The sequence below is a fragment of the Neodiprion lecontei genome, chromosome 3 (assembly GCF_021901455.1).
Source record: "Neodiprion lecontei isolate iyNeoLeco1 chromosome 3, iyNeoLeco1.1, whole genome shotgun sequence".
NCBI lineage: Eukaryota > Metazoa > Arthropoda > Insecta > Hymenoptera > Diprionidae > Neodiprion > Neodiprion lecontei.
The window spans coordinates 33884607-33909378 of record NC_060262.1 but is presented as its reverse complement, the minus strand read 5'-3'; the positions used below and the strand labels follow the sequence as shown (position 1 = coordinate 33909378).

Genomic DNA, 24772 nt, shown 5'->3' with positions numbered 1-24772 from the left:
GACTGCGCGCAAGCTTCTCAGACAACTACTAGCCCTACTAGTGGTAGAGATTGGCGGCAGAATCGACGGACATTTTGCGAACCATTTTTAGCAGCGTCTGTCAGGGAGCTGACAAGGTTGAATGCAGCAATACACTACATATATTCAAGTTCATGGTCCAAGCTGCAGGCAGCAAGACTGCACTTCTAACGAAATTGCGTTGTCTAAGGTTTGACATCCGCTTCCCATCAGTTCAGTCCGAAGTCAGGGTTCCGTGTTGTGTTGTTGTTATTTTCCATTGCGAATGGTGAGGCGAGGGTGTCGTAGTTAGCTGAAAACTGTGCAACAAAAGATACGATTCAGTTACGATAATGGGTAATCAGGTCATACGGGGTACCATGGGGGGTCATAAGAAAGCAATCACGGTATCATCCACGGGAAATGATGTTACGACGAAGAAAGGTATGTCACGAAGTGCCTCTGGGGCCGACATTGAACACACGTCGCACACGCAATTCGAACCGATTGACAAACTCGCCAAGGCAAGTGCATCCCTTTGCATAATTATTCTCTAGCCATGCAATATGTTGTTGCAACTGGTAACGGAGCTGACGGTACCCTGAATTGCATTCTCCTATTTTTCATTCTTTCAACAACAATTCCTGACACATCAGATCAATGGAGCAGTGTTATGACAGACGTGTCACAACGCATCGTCAGATGTATTTATTAATGTATTTTTATCGCTTTTAAATCGATGCGGAAACAATCGTTGAAGACTTTTTTCTCCGGTTGGTAGATCACGTGAATCGTAAAATATTGATAACGACTTGTGCCTCAACTTTTACACCTTTGATAACATCACGGAGTAAAATTCGATTCCAGTATGATAAAATCTGTATTTTTTTACATCTGCATGTCGTGTCCTACAGAGTTAGGAAGTCGCAACGAAAAATTCTAAATTGTTAAATAATCAACATTTTTTTTTATCTGTTTGAGTTTCTACTCCAGAACTTTATTCTGTTTATATCCAGATTGCTGTCTCTAATAATCTATAATTTGCTCCGTTTTTAAAGGAAATACTTATACACATATTTTGAAGAAAATTGTGGTAGAGATGTATAGTAAAACCTTGCTTATCGAACCTTCGATTAACCGAAATGCACATTTCACTCGAGCACTCCCAATTATCTGCGGTTTATCCTGGAATAATTAGAAGGACTTCGGATGAAACGGAATAATCCGCCATGTCTATGTGTAAACTAGTCTTGTGTCCGTACTTTCTTTAACACGCATAAACTTGTCAAAGTTTATTATGATTTTTTACAATAGTGAGTTGCAAACGCAACAGTTCCATTTCTGGAGTTAAAGGGAAATTGTCATGATGACTTAGGTTGAGATTTTGGTATTATCTGAAATTTAAGGTGTCACCCCGATAGATTATCATGGCAACGTATATATTTCCAAATATCCAAGTCCACGTATGTCAAAAGCAAAAAAGAACTTAACAGCCCCATTCTATGCACAATTCCGAACAAAAACACTCGCATCCATATACACAAAAGAATACAAACAAAAGAGATGACATGGATTCTATGAATTTACTATTGCTTACTTCGTAGAATCAGTGCCATTTCTTTATTTCTGGCTCAAATAAAAATATATTGGGGTGTTTTTGTTCAGAATCGTGCATAGAGTAGAGCTATTAAACCCTTGTTTGCGTTTGAGATAGGTGAACTTTGACATTTGGAGATATTTATGTCAACGTCGAAATCGACCAGTGCACCCCTCTAAATTATCGCATATATAGCCAAATTCGACATGAAAAATTGACGAGCTAGGAAGGTTTTTTTTCCAAATTTCTGTCTTTGTATTGTAGGAGTCACGCTTCCTTCATCTGACACGATTTTCACTATACATAGTAAATATTTGAAAATCACATAACCAACCACTGGTGCGACTGAAAATTTACAAATTCTCAAGTCACAGTCTCAAGTACAAATAATTAGGAACTGCGGAGGTAATTTGAAATTTGGTATTCAACAGTTTCTTACAGACTATTCGACTAGACTTGTTATCAAAGTTTTATCAGCTCCCAGCCCTGCTTAGAGCATATATTTAAAGTGTCAGAAATATTATCACAGCTAGATTTCATGTCACATATCATCGATATGAATTTATAGTTTGATCAATGTTAAAATTAATTTATTTGTAACTTTTTAGATCCTAACAGAACGATCACAACAAGAGGAATCTGTAAATGGAGTTACCGAGAATGTATTTAAACGGTATATGTTTCCGCAGTATCCCAAGCTTGCGGAGAAGTTGTTTTTGTTTTTACATCGTCAGTCAAAAGCAACAACTTCCCATCTTGGAACTTCGGCATTCAGACAGCAGATTGAAAGGTTTCTTTCGATTATGCATGACCAAACGATATTGGAAAATTATGTCAAGATGTATGCCAGGGAAGGCATAGACGTAGTCCCTGAAGGCTTAGACGACTTACTAATGGTTACTTATCAATTAGCTTTGGACAGCTCAAGTGGCGGACCACAGCGCTGCCCACACATTCATCGTACAATCGAATCTGTTACCAAATCCTGTGTTAGTAAACCCACCTTTTTCATTGTATGATAAATATCTACTGGCAGTAGTTAAAATTAACTTGAGGTAACAATATCTGTCATTGTCTATACATGAAATGATAGAATAAAAATTAAACTACAGTTTAAATTTTAAATTATTTCATCTAGCTAATGTGTTATTCAATTGCGAAAAACATTTACAAAGTTTATTTCAAAGTGAAACTTGTTTTATAACTGTTATGTCATCCACACATTTGTCATCATGACTTGTAATCAAATTTGTTATATTCTGTTGATTGTAATTCAATCAAGACTGTAAAGAAATTTATTCCAGTTTCACGGCAAAGAAGTCCTATCTGTGAGCTATGTGAGCAATTGGTTATGGCAAAATTGCCCACGGTTGTTTAACGGCCTACATCGTTATATTGTCCACGCTTTTACAACGGCATATCGAAATGGTGCAGCCTTACTTTCTGAAGTTCAGTCACGACCACAATTAGCACCAGCTACACCAGTTCTAGAGCAATCTGCACCTCTCGATGGATCAAAACCTCTGCTTCCTTTAAGCCATGTCTGGCTACTTTCTGGAAGTCTTCCACTCTGTTACACACAGGTAAATATGTAAAAAACACACAGTTTTACCGTCGCTGTTGTACCAGAACCATAAATTTGGTATGATGGCCAAAGAATATTGCCTATTCTATACTAGTTGATGCCACATGTTTGATGAAAGTTGTAATGTGCAAGGTAATAGATCATTTTTGTGAAACTATTTCGAAACACTGTTACTCAATGAGCAACAGATCAGTTCTTACTTGTTGAGTGCTTTTGTGTGAGACATTACAAGTTTATAATGCTGGCAGATTTTTCAATGTAAAGAATATTTTGATTTCAACACAATAGGTTCAGTACTCTTATTACGTAATGAGGGGTCATGTTTATGTACGTAGGCTGAAATTTCTCCTACGGAAGGTACTCAAGCACTGATAGCAAAAATGGCTGGACCAACGTACCCCAGTCATTGGACTCTTCTTTATAACAGTGGGCAACACGGATCTGGTGCGAACAGATTCATACACCATGTCCTGGGATATAAGGGTCCTACTTTATTGTTCCTTAGGGGTGTGAGTCCTGAGGAAGGAGGCGATCGCCCAACATACTGTATATGTTCGGCCGTTGAATGGCGTGAATCTCACCTCTATTGGGGTGATGAAGATTCCATGGTTATAGAGCTTTCACCCACATTTAGAATCGTGGAAAGAGGACCCAAGCTAGTTTATCTAAACACAATGATCCGTGGCTATCCGCAAGGTGTCCGAGCCGGCAGTGATCCACGAAATCCTTGCGTTGATTTGGACAAATCGTTCCAGTGCCTTAAACTTAACGGTGTACCTTATCGTCTTGATAGCTTGGAAGCTTGGGGTTGTGGAGATCGGAAATCCAGGTAAGGTACACTTTGATTCTTCATCGATTTTCAATTTGGTCCATAGGTCTGTTATTGGACTGACCCAGCTATTGATGAACTCTGTTCGTGGTTGCTTACGCTGAAAACTGTAATGCCATAAATTTCCATACTTTCGTTTCATTTTTAATATTATGTCAAGTATTCGTACTAATACTTATTCACTTTTCAGAGAGTTGCAGTTAGAGATTAAAAAGTGGCAAGTCAAAGAAGCTGAGAAACAGAGGGTGGTCAAGCTAAGTACGACTGATTGGTTGGATCACCCGGACCGCTACCTTCTTGAACTGGGTGGACGAACATCTTACAATAACGCGGGTAGCTAGACAGATTAACATCGGTGCTCCTTTAGTTCTGTACATATGTACATACTGTTATGATCTTCGTTATTGCCAAAATGATAAAGCAGCCCAGCTAGCTTTATTTACAGATAATCGATAAAAATGTCCTATCAAGAGAGTGGACATGGGCTAACACTGGAAGCCTAGTACTTATAGCTCAGTGGGGTTTTCTGAGATTCGCACAAAGTAGTGATTTCATGCTAGGACCGAGAGTATTTTACTCACATAGCAGAGACTGTGTTAGTACTAGAAAAGTAAGTTGTTCGTTTGATAAAAAAAAAAAAATTCACCAAAAAGTATTGAATGTTTAAACAATATTCAAAGCATCATGGACTTGACGTTTTTAAAATTGCAAATATTTGTAGCCTTTGAAATTGCTCAACGTATTTATGTGTACCCAAAACGAGGGATCAAACTGCTGCTACTTACTTATTGTTGTGAGGCGACAGTTTTTACAGGCAAGAAACTTAATTTTTCGAATTATGTTATAGGTCCCATCAATGAATGTGCCAGCATTACAAATTCTTTGTTTCTGTTATTTGTTTAATACCATGTAGAATAAGTGACTAAATTCGGCTAATTTTAATGGTTTTTCAATGAAATCTATTCACTTTAATATTGTATCTAAATATTTGCAGTTTAATTTATAGGTATATTGAAAGAATTCGTGGATGCCGCGCCTAGGCCTATGTCCATAATCTTACTCAAGCATCAGTATAAGTCTTAGGTTTTATTCTAATTATTAATGTGTAATTATTAACGAACACAACGGCCTTATTACTTGTCTCTTGAGTATCTCAATTAATGGTACTCAAATACGATATGTAATTATATGATGAAGTTATCGATTATTATCGATAATGTACTTAACGACCGGGTATTGGACATTCCCCCGCAGGAGTGAGCCTATTTGCTCTCCTTTGTAAAGTAATATCTTTTAAATAATGTACGTTGACCTGTTACAGCGGTTCTTAATTATTGAAACATGTACTTAATACGAAGTGTACAAGGTTATTAAACTAATATTACTTTTAAAATGATACGTTTTAGATTAACTACAGGCTCGTGTAATTTTAACTAAGAAATTCTTTGAATCACTTTACTTTTGTAGCTATATAATCCTATTCAGCATGATAATCGAAGAATTTGAATCATCATTTGCAAACTTTTAATGTTTAAAAAACAACATAGGATCGGATCATATAGATTTTCTTTCGCACGTTTATGATCTGCAGCTTGTATGCATGAATTTTTTGTGCAACGTCGAGAATACAGATTTGAACGAAAAAAGAATACGGTTCTTCGTATAACATTGATAAAATTTGTAAAGCGAATTTTTTCAGTAGAGTTCGGCGGTAAATGTCTCATGAACGTCCTCAAAGTGTGAAGAGTGCAGGTATTTGAAAATTCATACCTTCCCATCACCATATAATAGTGAGATTAATTTTTTTAAGCTTTGACTGCAGAATGATAATTGCCGTGAAAAATCCAATTCGGAGACTTAGTATTACGCAAGTTGCATGTATGTGAAATAAATTGTTGAGGTACCATCAAAGTACACCGCTACAAGATATACTTATGTATGAAAGACGTGAGTCGAAGCCTTCCTGGACCTTATCTACTGATGCGTAATCAGCGTAACGAATAATTATTGTGTAACAGGTTGCGCGTATTAATAAATGCACAATGCATGTGCTTGAATTGATTTGTATTTGTAAATTAATCACGCGATCAAGTTAGTAATAAAAAATGTGAAAAACCCAAGCAATATTGTCAAAAAAATTGTTTCTCATAATGTTACGCGATACTGGCTCACGCACGACCACGCATTATCCACACGCAACTCCTATTTATAGCCGTTAGTCGTGGTCGAGTTAGTCAATGGGTATTTTTAAAATAAGCGCGCTTTTCCCCCCGTGTTGGCCGCATTCGACGCGGGGCACGCGCAGAACGGGCCGAGTGATTCCGAGTAACCAAAGTGGGACGGGGACGGGCGGGCGGTATGGCCGCAGGGGCGGGGGAGAGAAGGAGCTCTTTTCCAAAAGCGTGTGCCGCCTGTCATCGGAGGAAAGTCTCCTGACGGTCAATTCCCGCGTTATCGCCGGCCGTTTGATAAATAGTAAGATAACTGAATATTATTTGAATAACGATTAAACTCCTTGTGAAAATTCATCATCAACGGGGGGCGGTAGGGTGTGCCGCGGCGGAGCGACCGAGTGAGAAAGAACATGTGCAGAGGGATGGGGTGGATACCCGTGCGTGCGAGAGGGTGCGCATTGCCAAATAAGGCGTTGCAGGGCGGTTTCCGGTCCCGGCGCAGGGTGCCGCCATCCCGCGGTTATCCACCCAACCGAAATGAGATATCGCGATTGACGCACACCGCTGCGGCACTTCCCTTCCCCTGGTCTGCATGTTGAAAATTCGGTGAAAATATCTGGGAAATATTTTTCATTTTATTCCTCTCCGATAGTGGGGAATATCTATTTATAAGTCAAGGGGATGATCCATGCGGCGGCCATACCCGCGCTTCCTACGTAATAATTATTTATTACCAATAATATTATAATACATACACGAACGTTCCTAGTAAGTTGGAGCGCCGAGCTTTTTTAGGTTAAGTTCTCTTGTCTCAATATTGTTTGTTGATCTGTTGCAGGTCCAGTGTAGTAGGTAGCTTGGTTAGGTATGTCTTTTCGTGTGGTGCGAAGCAGCAAATTCCGTCATGTCTATGGCACGGCATTGAAACGGGAACAATGCTACGATAACATCAGGGTGTCCAAGTCCTCATGGGACTCAACCTTTTGCGCTGTTAATCCAAAGTTCCTCGCCATCATTGTCGAGTCTGCTGGAGGCGGTGCTTTTATAGTACTTCCTCATAACAAGGTGGGTTGATGTATGTGTGAATTTTTTCCTTTTTTACAGGTCGCGTATAACATGAATACATCACGAATATTACGGGATTGGAAGAAAGTCACTTTATTCCAATAGTGTAGCTCGTTCCAAAGATTAACTCAAGTTATACTTAAATTTACATTTTAATCTCCAAAGACTAATTGATGTATGTTATTGTGACGTATGTAGTACGCGTCCACAATATTTCCCATTGAACATTTTCACCACCAAAATCTATGTCATGCTTTCTGTTTGGCTATTCTCAAAACTATCATGCTTGCTGTTTTTGTTATTACCTTAGTTGTAAATTAATGTTACAAATTTGATAATTTATGGGTGAGCTATAAATAGTTTTCAATGGTCTTAGGGTCGATGAGTCATGATTGTGCGATTGTACTTTCTGACATTGAGAGAGTCTCAGTCAAGCTAATCTTAGATGATCCTGTAAACAAGTGAAATAAATATAACTTTCTCCTGCAGTACGATGATCCCATCGATGGTATTCTTGTAATTTTGGCTATATAAGCAGCAGGAATACAAAGTTAGATTCAGTGATCTTAAGTTTTAAATCAATTTAAGGCTTCATTAGAGCTGCATAACAGATTTAAGATTTACTATATTTTACTTGGTAATAGTTTATTTTCGCCTGCTTGCAAGATCTGAGTTCAAGTTATTTGTAAAAACTTTAATTACACTGTTGAGTCTGTCAGTTGATACGCAAGAAAAAAAAACTTATATTATCAGTGTCTTTATAACATTCAATAATGACCATGATATCGGTTCGCCTTGTAAGACATGTTACCAGCTCATATCGTGTACACTTCTGAATACAAGGCCCGAGTTAGATTAGTAACTGGAGTTATGACGTAATATTGGCAAATGCACAAGTACAGCCAGTTTCGATCATTCTTGTTTGCATTTTTGGTGCAAAGCCAACTTTAGTGAATTCTTGTTAATTTCATTCCGCACAGAATTAAATTATGCGAGGTTTGTTTTGTATGAATTAAAGACTGTTTAGCAACTCACAAAAATATGCAAAAAAGATTCATGGTTTATTCGGAGCTAGAGTGCAGCTTTTGAAAGCATCTTAAGTTATTTCAAAACTGGATAGAAGCTTACTATATCATTATGAAAGAATTATATAATAATGAAGAGATTGTAAGTTGTAATCCACAAAATAACAAAAATTATTAATGGACTTGAACAGGTGGGTAGAATTCCAGCCGATTATCCCTTGGTGGGTGGACACAAGGGACCAGTTTTGGATATAGCATGGTGCCCGCACAATGACAATGTCATAGCATCAGGGTCGGAGGATTGCGTCGTTAAAGTATGGCAGATCCCTGACAGTGGATTGTCCCGCACCCTCACGGAGCCTGTGGTCGATCTACAGCTGCATCAACGCAGAGTAGGACTTGTTCTCTGGCACCCAACTGCACTGAATGTACTTCTTACCGCAGGCTCTGACAATTTGGTTATAATTTGGAATGTGGGAACTGGTGAAGCCTTGGTGCGCATTGACTCCCATCCCGATGTTGTTTACTCAGCTTGTTGGAACTGGGATGGGTCCCGTTTAGTCACTACTTGTAAGGACAAGAAAATTCGCCTACTTGAACCTAGATCTGGAGAAGTTCTGGAAGAAGCCATTGCTCATGAAGGCACCAAGGCCACTCGAGCTATTTTTCTTAGGTAATATAAACATTTGTTGAAAAATAAAAAATAATAATCTATTCCGTCAGTTTTGCGGAATATACTTTGGTAATTTATTGGACAGTTTATTGGCTAACAAATTTGGCAGACAAGCGCATTTCGAAATGGCGTGTTGCAGAGTTATCTGAATATTTTACTTTAAACTGTTTTAATAAATCCAGAATCTTGGGAGAATCATGAGAAATTAAATAGTCACTTCAATACTAAAAATTTACATTCAATTCGCAATTGCAGTTATTCTATTTTTATTTCCAACTTAGCCAAGAGATTTGTGTTTTGTAACTACTTGGAATCATTTTTTGTCTAATGGACAGTTGAATTGATATCATTTATTACTTATCTGCAGTCTTGTATTTACAGAAGATTCGTCCAGAGTCACGATGATTTGTTCTTCAAATCTAATTTAAAATTGTTACGGCGTGGGTGCTTAATCTTTTAGGGCATTGATAACATAACAATTTGATAAGTCTTGAATGCAGTCAACTGTCTGTTCATGTATTCCGGAACAACTTTTCTACGTCAGTTCTACTTAACCAGTAACGTTCTAATCAATGACCCTGACATTTATTGATTGTAAAAAAGTATTCCTACAATTAACTAAGCAAATGCAATTTTCCACTTTCCACCATAGTTGCTAAATATTTTTATTGTAATTATTCTATTGAATCTCATTTTAGTGTTAATCCCTTTTTTCACCACCCAAATTTTTAGCCTTTAATAATGAGCTACAATGATTAGAGGCACCAAGAACCGGTTCATGTATTTAGATAATATTAATGATGATTCAGATAATATATTGTTTGTCATCAATTTTTATTTTTGTTTGTGAATAATTACCTGAATAGACCGATAAAGATCAGTGCTCGAACATCATTTATTAAATATCAGTTGCAAAGATCTGTGTATATTAAATACGATTCAATAATTATTTCCCAAGTTTACATTTTGATTAATTGTTAGGGTTGATACCTTATTCTTAAGTTTTCACCAATTGAGAAGGAAAGATCAGATTATTGACTGCTGAATCTTATAAGGTTTTGTGATTTAAATATACACAATGCCAGAAACGAAAATTAATTGGATCATTTACAAACGTAGAATGGCGAATAAAAAAAATTACCTGTTACTATTCTTGATTCTCGAAACTAGCCGCACTCATTCATGAATAGCTTTTTATTTTTTCACAGGGGTGGCCTTATCTTTACAACAGGTTTCAGCAAAATGTCAGAGAGGCAGTATTCACTCCGTGCTCCCGATATGTTAGGTGAACCCATAGTCATGGTGGAATTGGACACAAGCAACGGAGTCATGTTTCCATTGTACGATCCTGATACAAACTTAGTCTTCCTGTGTGGCAAAGGTGACTCTGTGATTCGTTATTTTGAGATCACTCCTGAGCCGCCCTTTGTCCACTATATCAACACCTTCCAGACGCCGGATCCTCAGCGAGGGATAGGAATGATGCCAAAACGTGGCTGCGATGTCAACAGTTGCGAAATATCTCGTTTCTATCGTCTCAATAATTCTGGATTCTGCCAAGTCGTTTCCATGACCGTACCAAGAAAGGTATTGTCATGAGTCATGTATGACGCAATTTTTATTCCATGTGCCGTATCATCTTAATTGGCATAAAATACCACGTGATTTTTTTTCTTGCAATCTTTATCCAGATTGATATGATGATCTTAGTAGTGGTAATACCTTCCAATTTCAATTTTCTGTTATTAATCCTGCAACTGTTCACTAAAGATATTAATTAATGTTAATTGAGAAAACTGAGTCATAGTTTCAAGCAAATTACCAACAATATTACAATAATGTCTATGTTTCTATATAGTCCGAACTATTCCAAGAAGACTTGTATCCGGACACTCCAGGACATGCAGCTGCCATTACTGCAGAGGAATGGGAATCCGGTTCAGATGCTGAACCCATTCTGATTTCCTTGAGGGATGGTTATCAGCCAGCAGCGGCAAAGAACGATCTTAAGGTGCACAAGAAAGCCAATGTATTGGGTAAAAGTGCCAAAGTTGGTGCTACCGCGGCTCAAAGTGCCGCACCACCAGCCTCCAATGTTTCGGTACGTAGTATTTGTACTCTTCCAGTGAGTAAGCTGAACAAAAAGTTGACGGTAATTTGTTCGAGATCGTGTCATATTATCCCTGTTTTAAAATTCTTTAGGACGAAGTTCTAAAGGAGCTTGCCGAAGAGATAAGAAAGTTGAAGGCTGTAATCGTAAAACACGAGGGAAGAATTCGTGTACTCGAGGCTGCGGCTGCTCTGCAAATGAAAGAGCAGGAGAGAAATGAGAAAGTTTCTCCTACCGAAAAAGATGTTTTAGCTGCCGATGAGGTCTAAATGCTTCTGGAGATCATATTTTTACATGAACACAGACAGGATCATATATTACTATTTAATATTAAATGAGCGTATTATATTTTGATATGACAATTTGTGTAAATACTAGGTACTAGCCGATTTGCGCGTTTTGCAGCTTCGCTACTTATTTTTATTATTTATTTTCATCCAATCATCGAATTATCTTCGTATTTTTATTACCTTTATTTCTCTTTTCACTCAAATCATTTGTCTAATCGATTGTCATTCATCGGTCGTTACCTATTATTGCTGTTACCATATACATACATACATACATATATTACACATGTTATAACTTAACATATTATTGTTATATGGATATGATTATGATTATTATTATTTTAAACGTAAATGCGCGCTGCTGTAAAAGTAATTTTTAATAACAAAGAGTGCCTAATTTGTACAGACAATACATTTTGCTGTAAGATAACAACAATAAGAGATTTTTCTATTTGATCTTAGTCGTAATCATTATACGTGATATATGTATGTGTATACATATTTGTATAATACGATATCTTGATAGAATCAAAATATCCCACCCAGATTTGAGACTTGTTCCAACAGTATTCACAAATTACGTCTTGAACTTGCAAATCCCCCATTTTTCGGTAATCCAAAAATTATGGAATAATTAATCGATTCATGGTACGAGCTCACGTGGTTTGACAATATGTTTTTTCAACACATGCTTGGAAAGTTGGATTTGAAAAGCTTGCGAAGCGAGCATGAAGCGTTCCATTTCTGAACAATCCGATAAACGACGTTAGCCCATACGCTTACTTGAAATTCTTAATTTTGCGCACTACGGTTTTCTTGGCGTATGCTCAATTTCCGATAGTTCAATTTTACGCATCCCCAGTGATATCATTAGGCTGAGTTGAACCTGAAGTTGGCGCGTTTAGATTAGGTTTCATGAAACCGGGCCTGTGCCTCTGAACCTCTTGATTGCTCTTGATCTACGTCTTTTGAATTATTACATTACGCTCGTTTTTTTTTTTTTTCAAACTTAACTTACCTTCATAAGTGTTGGTAAAATGACAATGGTCGAACGTGCGGATGGGCGATATCTGACTTGTGCTATTGCAGCAGTCGTATTCGCGTGCAAGGCAGCACTCGCCTTTGCAGCTAACGGTACAAACTTCACACTCGTCGAAAATCGCTCACTTTCCGCACTTGTAACACAATATAGTTTTCTTCATAGTAGACCGAAAACAGGATTTTGTGCCCGCGTCTCATCTTAAAATCCCGTCTTGTGCCTACGTAGGACGAAAAAAACATTTTTCGCATCACGGCGTAACACTTTACACCCCCGATACGAAAATAGTAAATTTCTTCTACTAGTTCACAGCTTAGCAATTGATTCTACGTTTGTAAACATACCTGCGAATCTCTACCGATAACCGTGGGATTTTCCTATAATTCTGGTCGACAGGCGTACTTGCGAGTTTTCTTTTGTCGATATTTTTGTTGCAAAAATGAGCTTGCAATCTTATATGCCTACGCTCGGTAGAGGTGCAGTTTTCAGCGTGAATAACAATTCAATTGATATGGGAGAAATGACGCGAGATCACCTTTATAGTATAAAGACACCGTGTATACTACAGTAGGTACTGAGGCCTATTATTGGGTCAAGCTAATACTGCCTCGTAACCATGTGTAATCTACCGTGACCAGTGTTCAATGGCAAAGAATTATAGCTATATATGAATTATGAATTAAGTATCAAATTTCTCGAAACTGATTGACTAGTACAATACTGGCTTGAGGAGTCATTTCAAATAACTCATAATTCGCGTGCGTTCTACAAAGCTATAGTGCTATAAATTTTTACGAGTTTGTACAATCGTGGTTTTGTTTTATTACATTTTTCAGTGTATCCAGAGCCCATGATCCAGGGTATTTCAAGCATTTTAAAATCAAAGAGTATCAGAAATGATATATTTTATGTTTCGAACACCTTGGACTAAAGCACGTTAAACGTGTATCGGCAATAAAAATTATCAGGTAGTTTTTCTTGAAACCGGGACCTTTACTTACGTTTAGAGTAAACTCACAATAAGAATGATTAACGTAAGACACCAAATATATCAGATGCCCATTTTAAGAGACATTTACGGTATATACTACATTAAAAAAAAATTGACTTTCCTGAACGGATCAGGGCTATAATTTTCCGATTTTCCCATTATTAATGAAAATGAAAATATGGGAAAAAAAGATTTTTGTTTTTTCAAATATCTGGAACTGTTCCGTTAATTTCGCTCTAAATCTGATCAGCGCTGAGTTAACTAATTTTCACGTATATTTGTTCTTTTATTTTCGAGTCATTGCTTGACGAACAAGCGGCGGCAAAACCTCCCGTTTTCACATGGTAGGTTCCGAGTTCACGGAACAAAAAAATAGTAATATGCAATTAAAATTTCGAACTACAAATTCAGATTCGTGATAGACAATTCAAAAGCCCTTGGATACTATATTACGTGAAAATGTTACCGACTTTCTTTATTTTGAACCATTATAATGGAGCCACCATTATCAATTTTCGAATTCTAAACTCAGATTCGAATTTACTTACGATTACGACCATACGTACGTACATACACACACACAGACATCCATCTGAAAATGGTCGGAGATGATTCTCTAGATCTCGAAACGTCGAGATGTAGTGAAAACTCATTTTTTCATTTTCGGACTGATTACAATACCTTCCTTTTTTCTCTGAAAACAGAGAAACGGAAAGTTAAAAAGAATGGCAATTTCGTGAAGAACTCAGGGATAGTTAGGCATGAATTTTTCGCGCAAAATCTAGTTTCTAACCTGCGAGTAGAGTAGAGCCGAATCTGGAGAACAACTCGCATCTTAATCAGGCATTCTCGAGTTATAGTCAGTCAAAGCATATTGGTTGCACGCATATGAAGTAGGACAACCACTTGAAAGCGGTAAAAACAAATCAATTATACACCTTAGTGGATAGGATGTTTTTTTATAAATCCGAAATAGTAGAGCATAGCCATAGCATGAATAAAAAAATAATAAATGTATAAATTATCAATGTTAACGTACAGTTAAAGGCAGCGCAAATTTGGATGGCCTCGGCAAAATTGAGAGTGATGCTTCTACGAAATATCGTGTGAATAATAAAAATAATTAGACATTCAGAGTAAAGTAGGTATATTGTATAGGTTCACCAAATTAATTTCATAAGACTTGCTTTATTACGGAACGACCGATATGCGGCTAATCCTAATAAGTAATGTTTTAGCAACTTCTGCAAACCAAAGAATGAAATTTGATTAATTTTTTTTCTACCAACCCCAGATATTTTTATCTGCACTCTGCCCTGCTAATCGCCACTTGCAGTGCTGTACTACACATATAATGTACATTTAAGCTGGCATTTGTTGCGGAGTTACCAAGGTAGCCAAAAAATTGTCCTGTCTGTTTTTCATGTGAATCACGTGGAAGGACAACATGTTTTGCAATACACAGATGCAAATAATTGATAAACTTTCTAGAAGCCGACTCACAATCAATTTCGTATAATTTCTCAGTCGAAACTAGAAACAAAGGAATACGATGTCTTGAAATGCTAATTTCCGGCAAGAACATGTGAAATGTACGAGTATATCTACTGATACAAAGTGTTCTGTTCAATACAAGTCTAGGAACAGATTTAGAAAAACCGTTCTGTCTTCGAAGAATTATTATTATATTGTCTTATGCCGCAGATTATGGAGAGTCGCGCACTATAGTAGCTGGTAAAATAAAAACTTTTTACGACTCCAGACGTGGCTTGGAACCTGATGAAAAACACACAGAACAAGCCAGCTCAGTGCAGGATTTGGAAATTTTTATGTGTAAAAAACATTTAAAGTTCCTCTAATTGTGAGTGACAGGGACATGGACCGCAATTTATGAACCACATGTCTCAGCGGTAGGCCTTTATCGTGCGGAGGTACCGGACAATATCGCTTGCTTGAGGGTACCTATAATCTGTTGAAATCAACCGAAAGACGGCTTATTCGTCACGGGAATAGGTCAGTTAGAAATACAGCGACAGTTTGGAAACATATTTTTTCTTTGGATGATACCCCAAACATTGTTTTTTTTTTTTTTGTCGTAAAATTCTCGTAACGCAAGCTTTCAACGACGCGATAAACTTTATTAGATCATTCATCTCCGAGGCTCTGGTTTGTCAGGAAAATAGTTCATTTTAGTATTGTTTGGGAGTTAGGAGATGGCGGGGAACTTTTTGTCACGGAAAGAATCAAGTAACGTAACAAAACTGTTTCATCTGCAATCAAATTCCTTCAAATTGTCATTTATTAGTGTTCATTTCATTATTTTTACCCTGTAGAAGTGCCGCAAGAGCATTTGCAACGCAGCCAATACTGGCAATAAAATCTGTAATTGGTTCCCGCACATAACATAATTCTGATGAGCGGTATCCGACATACACTGTAGTTATAAAATTTTCACATAATTATTCTCGTGACACCGATCGCAGGATGAGCTTTATCAACGAACACGTCATTTTTAACGGAATTATCGATCATTGAATTTATATCGGTGCTGCGGACTTGTTTCCTGAAACATAACAAATACCGGTTTATAATTGAATCTCGAGTGATTGGAGCTACAGCCGCTTTCCACGTTTGCAAATTCAATTCGCCAAGCTTAAATGGTACCGCTATAGCGGGAAACCGAACAACCTAGGACACAAATCTATGTATATTCGTTGTAGGTGTACAGCGTGAATACTAACCGGTGCTCGGATGGAAGCAGCCTCGATTCGAAAACTTCTGAGACGGCTGAAATTAATGTATCTATTAGACGGTCTTATAATGTTCTCAAGTTTATCTATCTCTCATTTAATTGGAATTGCCCAAATGATTTTGATCACTTCGGGTATTGTACGACGATTACAAAAAAGTAGTTTCATAAAATCCTCATCAACTTTCGCACGTGCTACTGAACAAAATAACGAAAGGTGGCCATTGCTCATGGAGTAACGTGGTTAAAGTTTTTTTGAAATTTAAAATTAAAACCACCGCACAGTTCCAGCGTTACGTTGCCGTCAAGCGATATTGTACGCGGCTAATTGAATACGCTTATTATTACGCTAATCTGGTTATACGCACGGTAACGAGATGGGAGAGAAAAGGGAGACTCCGTGGGATGTACTTATAATACGTTTTAAGTAGGCAGTAATTATCCAATTTCCTTTTGACCATGTGCCAGCAGTGATGGCGTATAAAGAAGTCTTGTTATCATCCCGCATCGGACGTGCCTCAGTAGCTAACAATAATTAACGTGTAAAAACCCTTAGTGTGTACGCTCGAACTCGCTAAGTAAGCGTAACTTCCTCGGCCGCAGCTGAGCTTCAGCAGAAGTAATACGCGCTGTGAGGATCACGTTTCTTGATACAGTATTTATTATTGTATTGAAGATATACGACAGCTTCGTTCTCTAAATACTCGCTGACTCGTTGACTCGACAGTCAAGGAGGTCGTATGTGATACTGCAACTGAAACGAATGCTAATGAGGTAGCGAAGGAGAATTGAAATACTTTAACTCAATGCGTTTCAGATTCCGATATCGATTGAGCCGCGACCTTCAAAAAGCACCGATGAACGTAAGCAATAGAATAGCAATCACTGTTTAGGCAGAATATGGTTACATGCGATGAGGCAAAGTGAAGTTGTTGAATATTTCAAAGTTCCCACGTACACGTTAAGTACACATACGATCGTTCCTGTGTGATTCTTCATTTACTTTGAGTTTTTTAGCGCGATGAAGAGAGAAAAAAAATGATCCATGCAATTTTCAGCAATTCCAGTTGCTACCGTCCCCGACCCTAAGACGGTGGAGGAATTCGAATCTTCCACCCCCTGAAAGCCACTTTGTTCCGATCTCCTGTAGCTACACCAGGAAACCGTGATACCTAGGTTGTAGTAGCGTTGTGAAAAATTCACATCAACTTTTTCACCCATCTTTATTTCCATTTACATATGTATGTATATTATACCTATACGCGTACCTGCATATTATATATTTTTTCTTTCGTATCGAGCAAATCCTCTCGTTAAACCTTTCTCTTCCGCGAGGAAGCGCTATCCCAGACCACGCTCCCTCGTCGACATAAAATAAACTTGATAGCATTTTGCAAGAGAATATCATACGAGTATACATACCCATATAGGAAAAGGCTCTTCTTTATTACCTCGAGCGCTTACTTGTACTCTGCGTGCTGTTGATGACATGCGAGTCTTTCGGGCTGAGGCTTCAGCGAGGAAATATGAAATATAAGGATCGAACCGTTATTTATGGTTATTTTGTATTTTATTCTACAAATTCTGGGTATAGAGCTACATGAGCTTTGCACAGTACGAGCTGCTAACTATAGGTATATATAGCAAATGAATATACCTCACAATCAACATCACGAAAACAAAGCTAGGTATACCACAATCTTTATTTACGTTTTTCCCCAAACAACAAAATCCCCGTTCTCTTGTCACTACATTTTTTCGTACAACAGCCTACGTGTGTTTTATCCTTTTTTTCAATTTGAAATATTGGTTTTCCCACCTACCACATTCATTTTATGATATAAATACACGCAAAATATGTAATCTATACTATTGTGCTCATTTACTTCGAACGTTTCCTGCGGGAAATAGATACAAGAGAACACCAGATAACGATTTTTGATTAACAATACACCGCCGGAAATTGCGACCTACGAGATTAGAACGCCCACCATTCTTCGAATTGGAAGTTTGAGATGTGCGTACCGTGCAATGCATACTTTGACGTGTCTGCAAGTGGCATATTGCATGTCGCAGTCAAGGATTTGCATGTATAGTTAATTTTTTGCGCAAAGGAAAGGTCGCCCGGAGAAACTGCATTAACTTTCACGAAGCATCGACGAACAGATTCCGTGTATGACTGGACATACCAACTCTTAGCGCACACCTATATTACAGCATTGTTAATCCGCCCACTCACAGTCATTGAAAGAATCCACAGACTTAGTCGCTTAGCTGATCAAAATGCGATTGGGTGTTGGAAAGAAAAGAAGCATAGGGGCTCGCACCTACACGTGCACGGCAGGATGCCATCGGCGTTTTCATATAACCGTAACGACTTTTCAATAGCATTAAAACTGCTTCCATCTTCTCCTCCAGACATTGCAGACTTTACGAGTCTTAATAAATTGCAAGACCAGTTGGCGCAGCTAGTAGACGCGAGATGATATTCCGAGATGTTCGAGCACGTTTAGCAGAGAGCGCCGGTTTCTTTCGCTCAATTTTTTTTTCCCTTCAAAAGTAAAGTTCATCTCAAAGTCGCCCACTGTTGCACGTATTAGTTTGCTGACAAGCTCCGTTTCCCGATTTTCCATCGGCGTTCGCTGCGCCAGAAGTGCCACACGAATGTACGCTGAGGATTTTTTCCTTCCCACACTTGCAGCAGGCACAAATTTACACGAAACGCAGTCTGTCATCCGACCTCGGTACATTTTTGTCAGAATTAACGTTGACAGCAACGGAATAAAAGGGGATCAGAAACGAAACCGGGAAATGACTATGCGTCCAAAGTTAGGACCGTCTCTATATATAAATTTTTCGAAAAATAACAGTGTTCTGAATTTAACAGAAGCAAATTTTTTTCTCTTTATTGGTCTATTCTCATCAGTCTAGACCAACTAATTAAACATACAATCGTCGAGGCTTATAAATTATTCAGAAGATTCACTCGATAGTTCAGTCGTCACCTTGTCCTAGTAATCGCTGCTAACAAAGCCAGGGCAAACTCAGTTTGGCAATCGATTATTTGATCCTTTCGATGAAATAGCTGCAGGTACTCGAGCCTCAGTGCACAAACGTAAAAGTGAAGACGCACGTTCATGGCTCATTGCCAACGTTACGTGGGATTTGAAGCGTGGTGAGAGTGGGTACGAGGTTAGAGTACGACCGAGATCGGTGCCGGCATGCATCGTCAACAAGTAACTGATAACCGGTGTGAGGATTCGGAAGAAAGCAAAAGGTCGTACCATTTTATATACGGTGTGGTTAAGGGCATATCGCAAACATCTCGATACCGCATCAGCACCATTATCACGCCGAACCCGCTACTCCGTTATCAGAAGATTAGCATATCGATATTAATCACAGTGGCAATCAAACTTTGCCAGGTTCATGAGGGAGATGAAACTCTGTTATGGATGGTTCGGCGTCTCCTAACGCAAGGGTCTGAATCTCACCGTAGAAACGGCTTTTAGTATCTACTTTCCACTAAACCAAAACTATTTGACATATTACTGCAAATTTCTGCCGTTTTCTTAAATTATTATCAACATGGTCAAGTAGAAAACACTAGCCCGTTTCAAGTTGCCGGGAAGGGATTTGCATCGACGTAGAACCTGTTTTCAGTTTGTTGGAAAGATTTTACGGCTGCAGTTGCCGAGTATAAATACCTAATCGAGGTAATTTATGTCATCGAAAGTCTGTAGTGTGTCGGTACAACTCGTCACTTGATCTTACATTTAATTTTTATACTTATAACATTCGGTTGACTCGGTATAGCTGCGTGTTGAATACTGCCCACATTGTATGTCTAATGTTTCTACCTATTTGAAGTACCTTATACAAAATGACGAAAATACCTGGTACAAAATTTATGGTCATTCATCACGATTATAGATGCTGAGGGTATTGCGAGAAAACTCGTGCAGCTTATCAAACGCGGTCGAACGATTCCTACGAAAGAAGAGAATGGGATGAGGTACTAAAAATAGTGGAATGTTCTTCAATCGCAGTTTTCATTCGAGCCCGAGGCGAAATATATTCTCGCATGCAAACTCAGTTATCGGCAACGTATTAACGGACTGCGTTTATTGTCGGAACCTAAATTGGAAATTCAAATTTGAAACCTCGCCACGGTATATTTTTATACTTTTTCCCCATCGGAACCTTTTTATTGACTTTATTTGATTAGAGGATATGCACATATACTCCGAAAGTATATGTGTCGAGTTTTGTTGGCTCATGCATGAGTGCACGGGTGAAGTACGTGTTTCAGCAAAGTTGAAAAACTTGATCGTGGGAGAGGCAAAGACGAAAGAAAGAAGGAAGAAAGGCCGGAAGAGTGAAGAGGGAAAAGAACAAACTAGCCTCTGGAAAAGCGCGACTGAGGCGTTGCAAGGTCGGACAAACTTGGTCGTTGTTTAAAAAGCAAAGGAAATACGGAGTTTGAGAGTCTTTCGAATCACGTGAGCGAAACGAGATTGGCAAGAGATTCGAAGGGTGCGTATTGGGAAAAAGTGATTACTGGTAGTGAATAGCAACGTCTTGCGTTTTGAATAGGTAGTTTTTATAGTAATGAATGATGCTGCGCCTGGTTTCATCGATATGTCGAATTAGATGGTTGTTCGTAGTTATTGAGGCAAAAAATTATGATTTCACAACATAATTTTGGTGGAAAAATTCTTCTAAAATCACATGTATCTCATCTACTATTTCGAAATTATTTAGCACTACTGTATCTGATCGGAATTTAAGGCATTTGTTGGGTATTGCATGCCAAATATATAAGCTATCTACGACTCTTCGACCAAGCTCAATGCCGGTTTTATCACAACTGGCGCCCCGGGCCAAGATTCTATGTTACCCTTTTTCAATAGGACAAATTAGCAGCTGTCTGCTTGATCCGTTCAGGCGGATATAAATTAATGAACCCATCTGAAAATTTTTCAAGCTTTCCTTCAGCTTTACCCAGAGCTAACGACTAGGACGTAGAACGTTTTTGTAGCTCCGTTTTTAAAATGTTTTTTTGTATGTTTTTTCCTTTATGTATTTCTTCTTTTTTGCATTTATCTATTTTTGGATATTTAATTTTTTTCGCGTTAATTCTTATTTTTTGGCGACAGAACGTAGGTTAAAAAAATATTGTAGCTCTTTATGTTATTTATTTTTTGTGTATCTTTGAAATTCTTTCTGGTTAAGAGAATGAAGATTGAACCAAAGATTTTGAAGATAATTAATAAATAATTAACGAAATTTCACTTTCCGGGCTTTTTTGTCAGCAAATACTTGAATAAAGTCAGTAATATCTAATTTTTCGGCAATTTCATTTTCAATCGAAAGCGTTGCCGAGTTAGTGAGCCTTGACTGTGCTATCGTTGATCGTAAGTAAGTTTTTACGAATTCAAGTTCTCAAAAACTGCGCCCTCCAATGGCTACTATTACAGGAATAGCATACAAACTGCAATACGCAATCCGTACATTCCGATACAGTTCCGGCATACCGCGCCGCTCGATAAATTTTGAAACGGAAATGGGTGTAATATCGTTATCGGGAAGAAAATGGTCGAGGCTAATGAGCTTCGTCACACAGCAAATTTACCGTGTCAGAATCGGAATCAACTGCAAGCTCTCGTTGGAGATTATTACAGAAACGATTATTCCAAAAATAAGATCGTCTCGTTCAGCGATTTTTTTTCAACATTGTTAAAAAAAAACCATGTTTCTGAGAAACAGAAATGGCTTTCTGGTCTACTTCTTTCATTACTAATTTTTTTTTATTCACCGGGCAGAGGTGCTCCCATAGTTTTGGAGCCCTGGGCGATCGCCGGCAGTGACCTAGCTACTTTATTCTTCTTCGATTTGTCTTTGGAGTATTTAACCGTCCGCAAAACCCGCATGGATTGCAACTGGTTCCTTGACTGGGAAGAAACTTTGGGGATGCACGAAGGACATGCGCGTTTGAATTTGGGTCACATGAGCGACTGCTGATGCCGAGGGAGCAGCGTAAAGTGAAAATCGTAATTAAGAGGTCAATGTGGATCACCGATAGAGTGAATAATATACACCGGTTTTGGGTCCTCGCAAGATAAACAATGGATCTTTTACTGACGCGAACAGCTGTTGGAAAATTACTCGATTGCAATTCTGACAAAATGCCTTTTTAAGATTCGTAATTCGTTATGATATTAAGACTCGTTTAACAATATGTAGGAAGCAATGCGACTTATGCTTCAGTATACCTTTACTTTTCGTGGTTCTGATTAATCGCACCACCATTCAAATTTCATAGTATTTTTTAACACTGTACGTTGGAGTGTTGCAGTTTTTATTCACGATTATATTCGTCACATGGCTAGTAATATTTACGAGTTGTCACTAAATTTGAGCTCGCTATTATGGGACACTTGAAGGCAGTACTACGTGGTTTTTATTTCATCAAAGTATCCACGTTCGGCCTATTAACCTCCGTTTTATTCTAGGCGGTTTCTAAAAGAAAATAGAAGCACCTTCAAACGGGTCTAAGGTGTTTCCTTGGCATAAAAAATATCCCGCTATACCTGTATAGGTGCCCATAAAGTTTGTCCCACAAACATCGCGGCGTCATTGTTATCGTCATCCGTAAAGTCACACTTTCGGTATGTTTAAACGGCATGACATTTGCACACAGCGTTGCGTGTTACATGTATGACTGGAAATTAGTTCAATTACCTAGATTTGGTAGCTTGCGCTTTCATAAGCGTAATATTATATATTCTAATCTGATAGAATCAAAATATTTTCCAAATTCTTTCCACTTTTGTTTTGCACTCTTGGCCAGCCTGGGCGCACCCAACCTGTAACGTTAAATTCTGTCGAATGTCAGGTCATTCGTAACATACAAAATTTTCAATCTCGCACAACATACGATGTAAACCGTACATTGAAAAATGTGAAATTACTCATCCAGTAGAACCATCAGATTGAGTAAAGTGAGATCTCTCCAGTAAATTTCATCTGTGTTGTAATCATGGTATAATTATGATGTTTGCAATGAAGAAGCAATGGTCAAATAACGCAGACACATCTACATTTTCAGATTCGGATACAACTGTTACTGGATGGTTAAATCCTCAATCGGTGCAGTTCTTATCCGAAGGTAGATACGGCAGCTGGAAGAGTAAATAAAAGAAGTGAAATGACGGGGAGTAAAAAGTAAAATTATCGGTCGCAACGGCCCTGACCAAGTCGAAAGCAGAGCGGAGCAGCCGCAGGCGACGAAATCGACCTTGTCTTGCCGGCTGCTCCAGGTTGGCGAAATGGAAAACCGGGAGAGCCAAGTCCTGCAGCTCGCTTGCTTCTGCAATATTAATTCACTGTGTATACAGTTGCTAACGTACAATTTCGGACAAAGTTCTGCTAAGTTCACACAGCAGAAGATGCAGGCGTCGAATGTAAACAGACAAATTTCCAGAACTCTGTAAAACTGCCTCGCAGTTGGTTGTTCTTCGATTTTTGTACACGCATTCACGTACTCTGCATTTGCATACATTAAACACACTTGTATAACGCGTGTGCCAGATGTGCCTGCAACAGAAATTTAGTACTGCTTATCAACTGAAATTGAACCAATTGTGTAACTGCCAATTGTTTTACTCGCAGCGATGCATCCCAGTGTTAAACCAGCGCGAAACAAACTTTGTTCCGCATTACCAGCCGGATATTACTTGCTCGAGTCCCAACTTGGAAACAACTTTGCAAACTTGATGCGATTCACTCTGGCCAAACTTTGCTGGCAACTTTCATTTCACAATTATCTCTTATTTCTGCTATATTAATGAATGAAATACAACGCAGTGTTAACACTTTTCTCCATTAATATCGCTGTGATAATTAACCTGTTGTATAGAACCGGATTGAATTTTATGGCAGGTATAATCGAACACGTTACGATGCAGTGGATATATCTTGACAAGCAAAAATTCCTTTAAGTTGGAAAGCAATTAATTGGGAACAGCCAACTTACCTCAATTCAATAAACGACAATGCGTATCTCGAAGATGTGCCCGTAACGTCCGAGTATAGAAATCAATGGCATACATTTTTTTTTACACGGCTACTTTTACTGACAAGACCCCGTGTAGAAATTTGTTAAGGCATGCCAGATTACCGAAATGGACCACATCGGGCATATTCGTGGCTTGCCACAATTTGTGAAATACTCGATTATGACTGACGTATGGACTCTTAACAATGGAAAATGTTCTCAAACGATAATTTTAGAACCGAATTCGAATTTTCAACTACTGAGAATTCGATTTAAGACAATCACAATTGATATGGCTTTGTCTCTGTTTAGAGAGAAGGCAAAAAGATATGGATCATCGACGTGGGATCCGCGAATTAGTGATGAGGACGAGTGTAAATGAAACGAAAGTGATGTTGAGATGGAGAGAGATAATGATTACCGATAAACGAGACTTTTATTGGTTTCGATGTGGCGATACAGACCGTATCGCAAGAGAACGTTACAGAGAGTGAAGATTTACAGAGCGAGAGAACACATAGATTATACACATACATGATTTCGAGATAGTAGACAATACATGAGATACAGCTGATAGATTTTGAGTCGC

At 38.3% G+C, this 24772-nt stretch overlaps 2 protein-coding genes across 4 annotated transcripts; both read left to right on the top strand.

Annotated features, from left to right (window-relative positions):
* The first annotated feature begins 197 nt into the window (after positions 1–197).
* Positions 198–6069, top strand: LOC107223171. The gene is made up of 6 exons (XM_046735085.1): positions 198–521; positions 2203–2583; positions 2899–3177; positions 3515–4008; positions 4199–4341; positions 4454–6069. Exons 1-6 carry the CDS (start codon positions 351–353, stop codon positions 4462–4464), a joined length of 1479 nt encoding a protein of 492 aa, XP_046591041.1. The 5' UTR covers positions 198–350; the 3' UTR covers positions 4465–6069.
* Positions 6070–6351: 282 nt separating this feature from the next.
* On the top strand, positions 6352–11801 carry LOC107223180 (coronin-1C-A). Of its 3 annotated transcripts, none has more exons than XM_015662792.2 (6): positions 6352–6483; positions 7021–7247; positions 8464–8945; positions 10154–10532; positions 10804–11046; positions 11148–11801. In XM_015662792.2, the coding sequence occupies exons 2-6, from the start codon at positions 7050–7052 to the stop codon at positions 11322–11324; spliced, it is 1479 nt and encodes a 492-aa protein (XP_015518278.1). In that variant the 5' UTR covers positions 6352–6483; positions 7021–7049; the 3' UTR covers positions 11325–11801. The 3 variants fall into 3 exon arrangements, with proteins under 3 accessions (XP_015518278.1, XP_015518277.1, XP_046591038.1); XM_015662791.2 differs by lacking the exon at positions 6352–6483 and adding an exon at positions 6737–6898; XM_046735082.1 differs by lacking the exon at positions 6352–6483 and adding an exon at positions 6737–6950.
* Positions 11802–24772: the final 12971 nt, after the last annotated feature.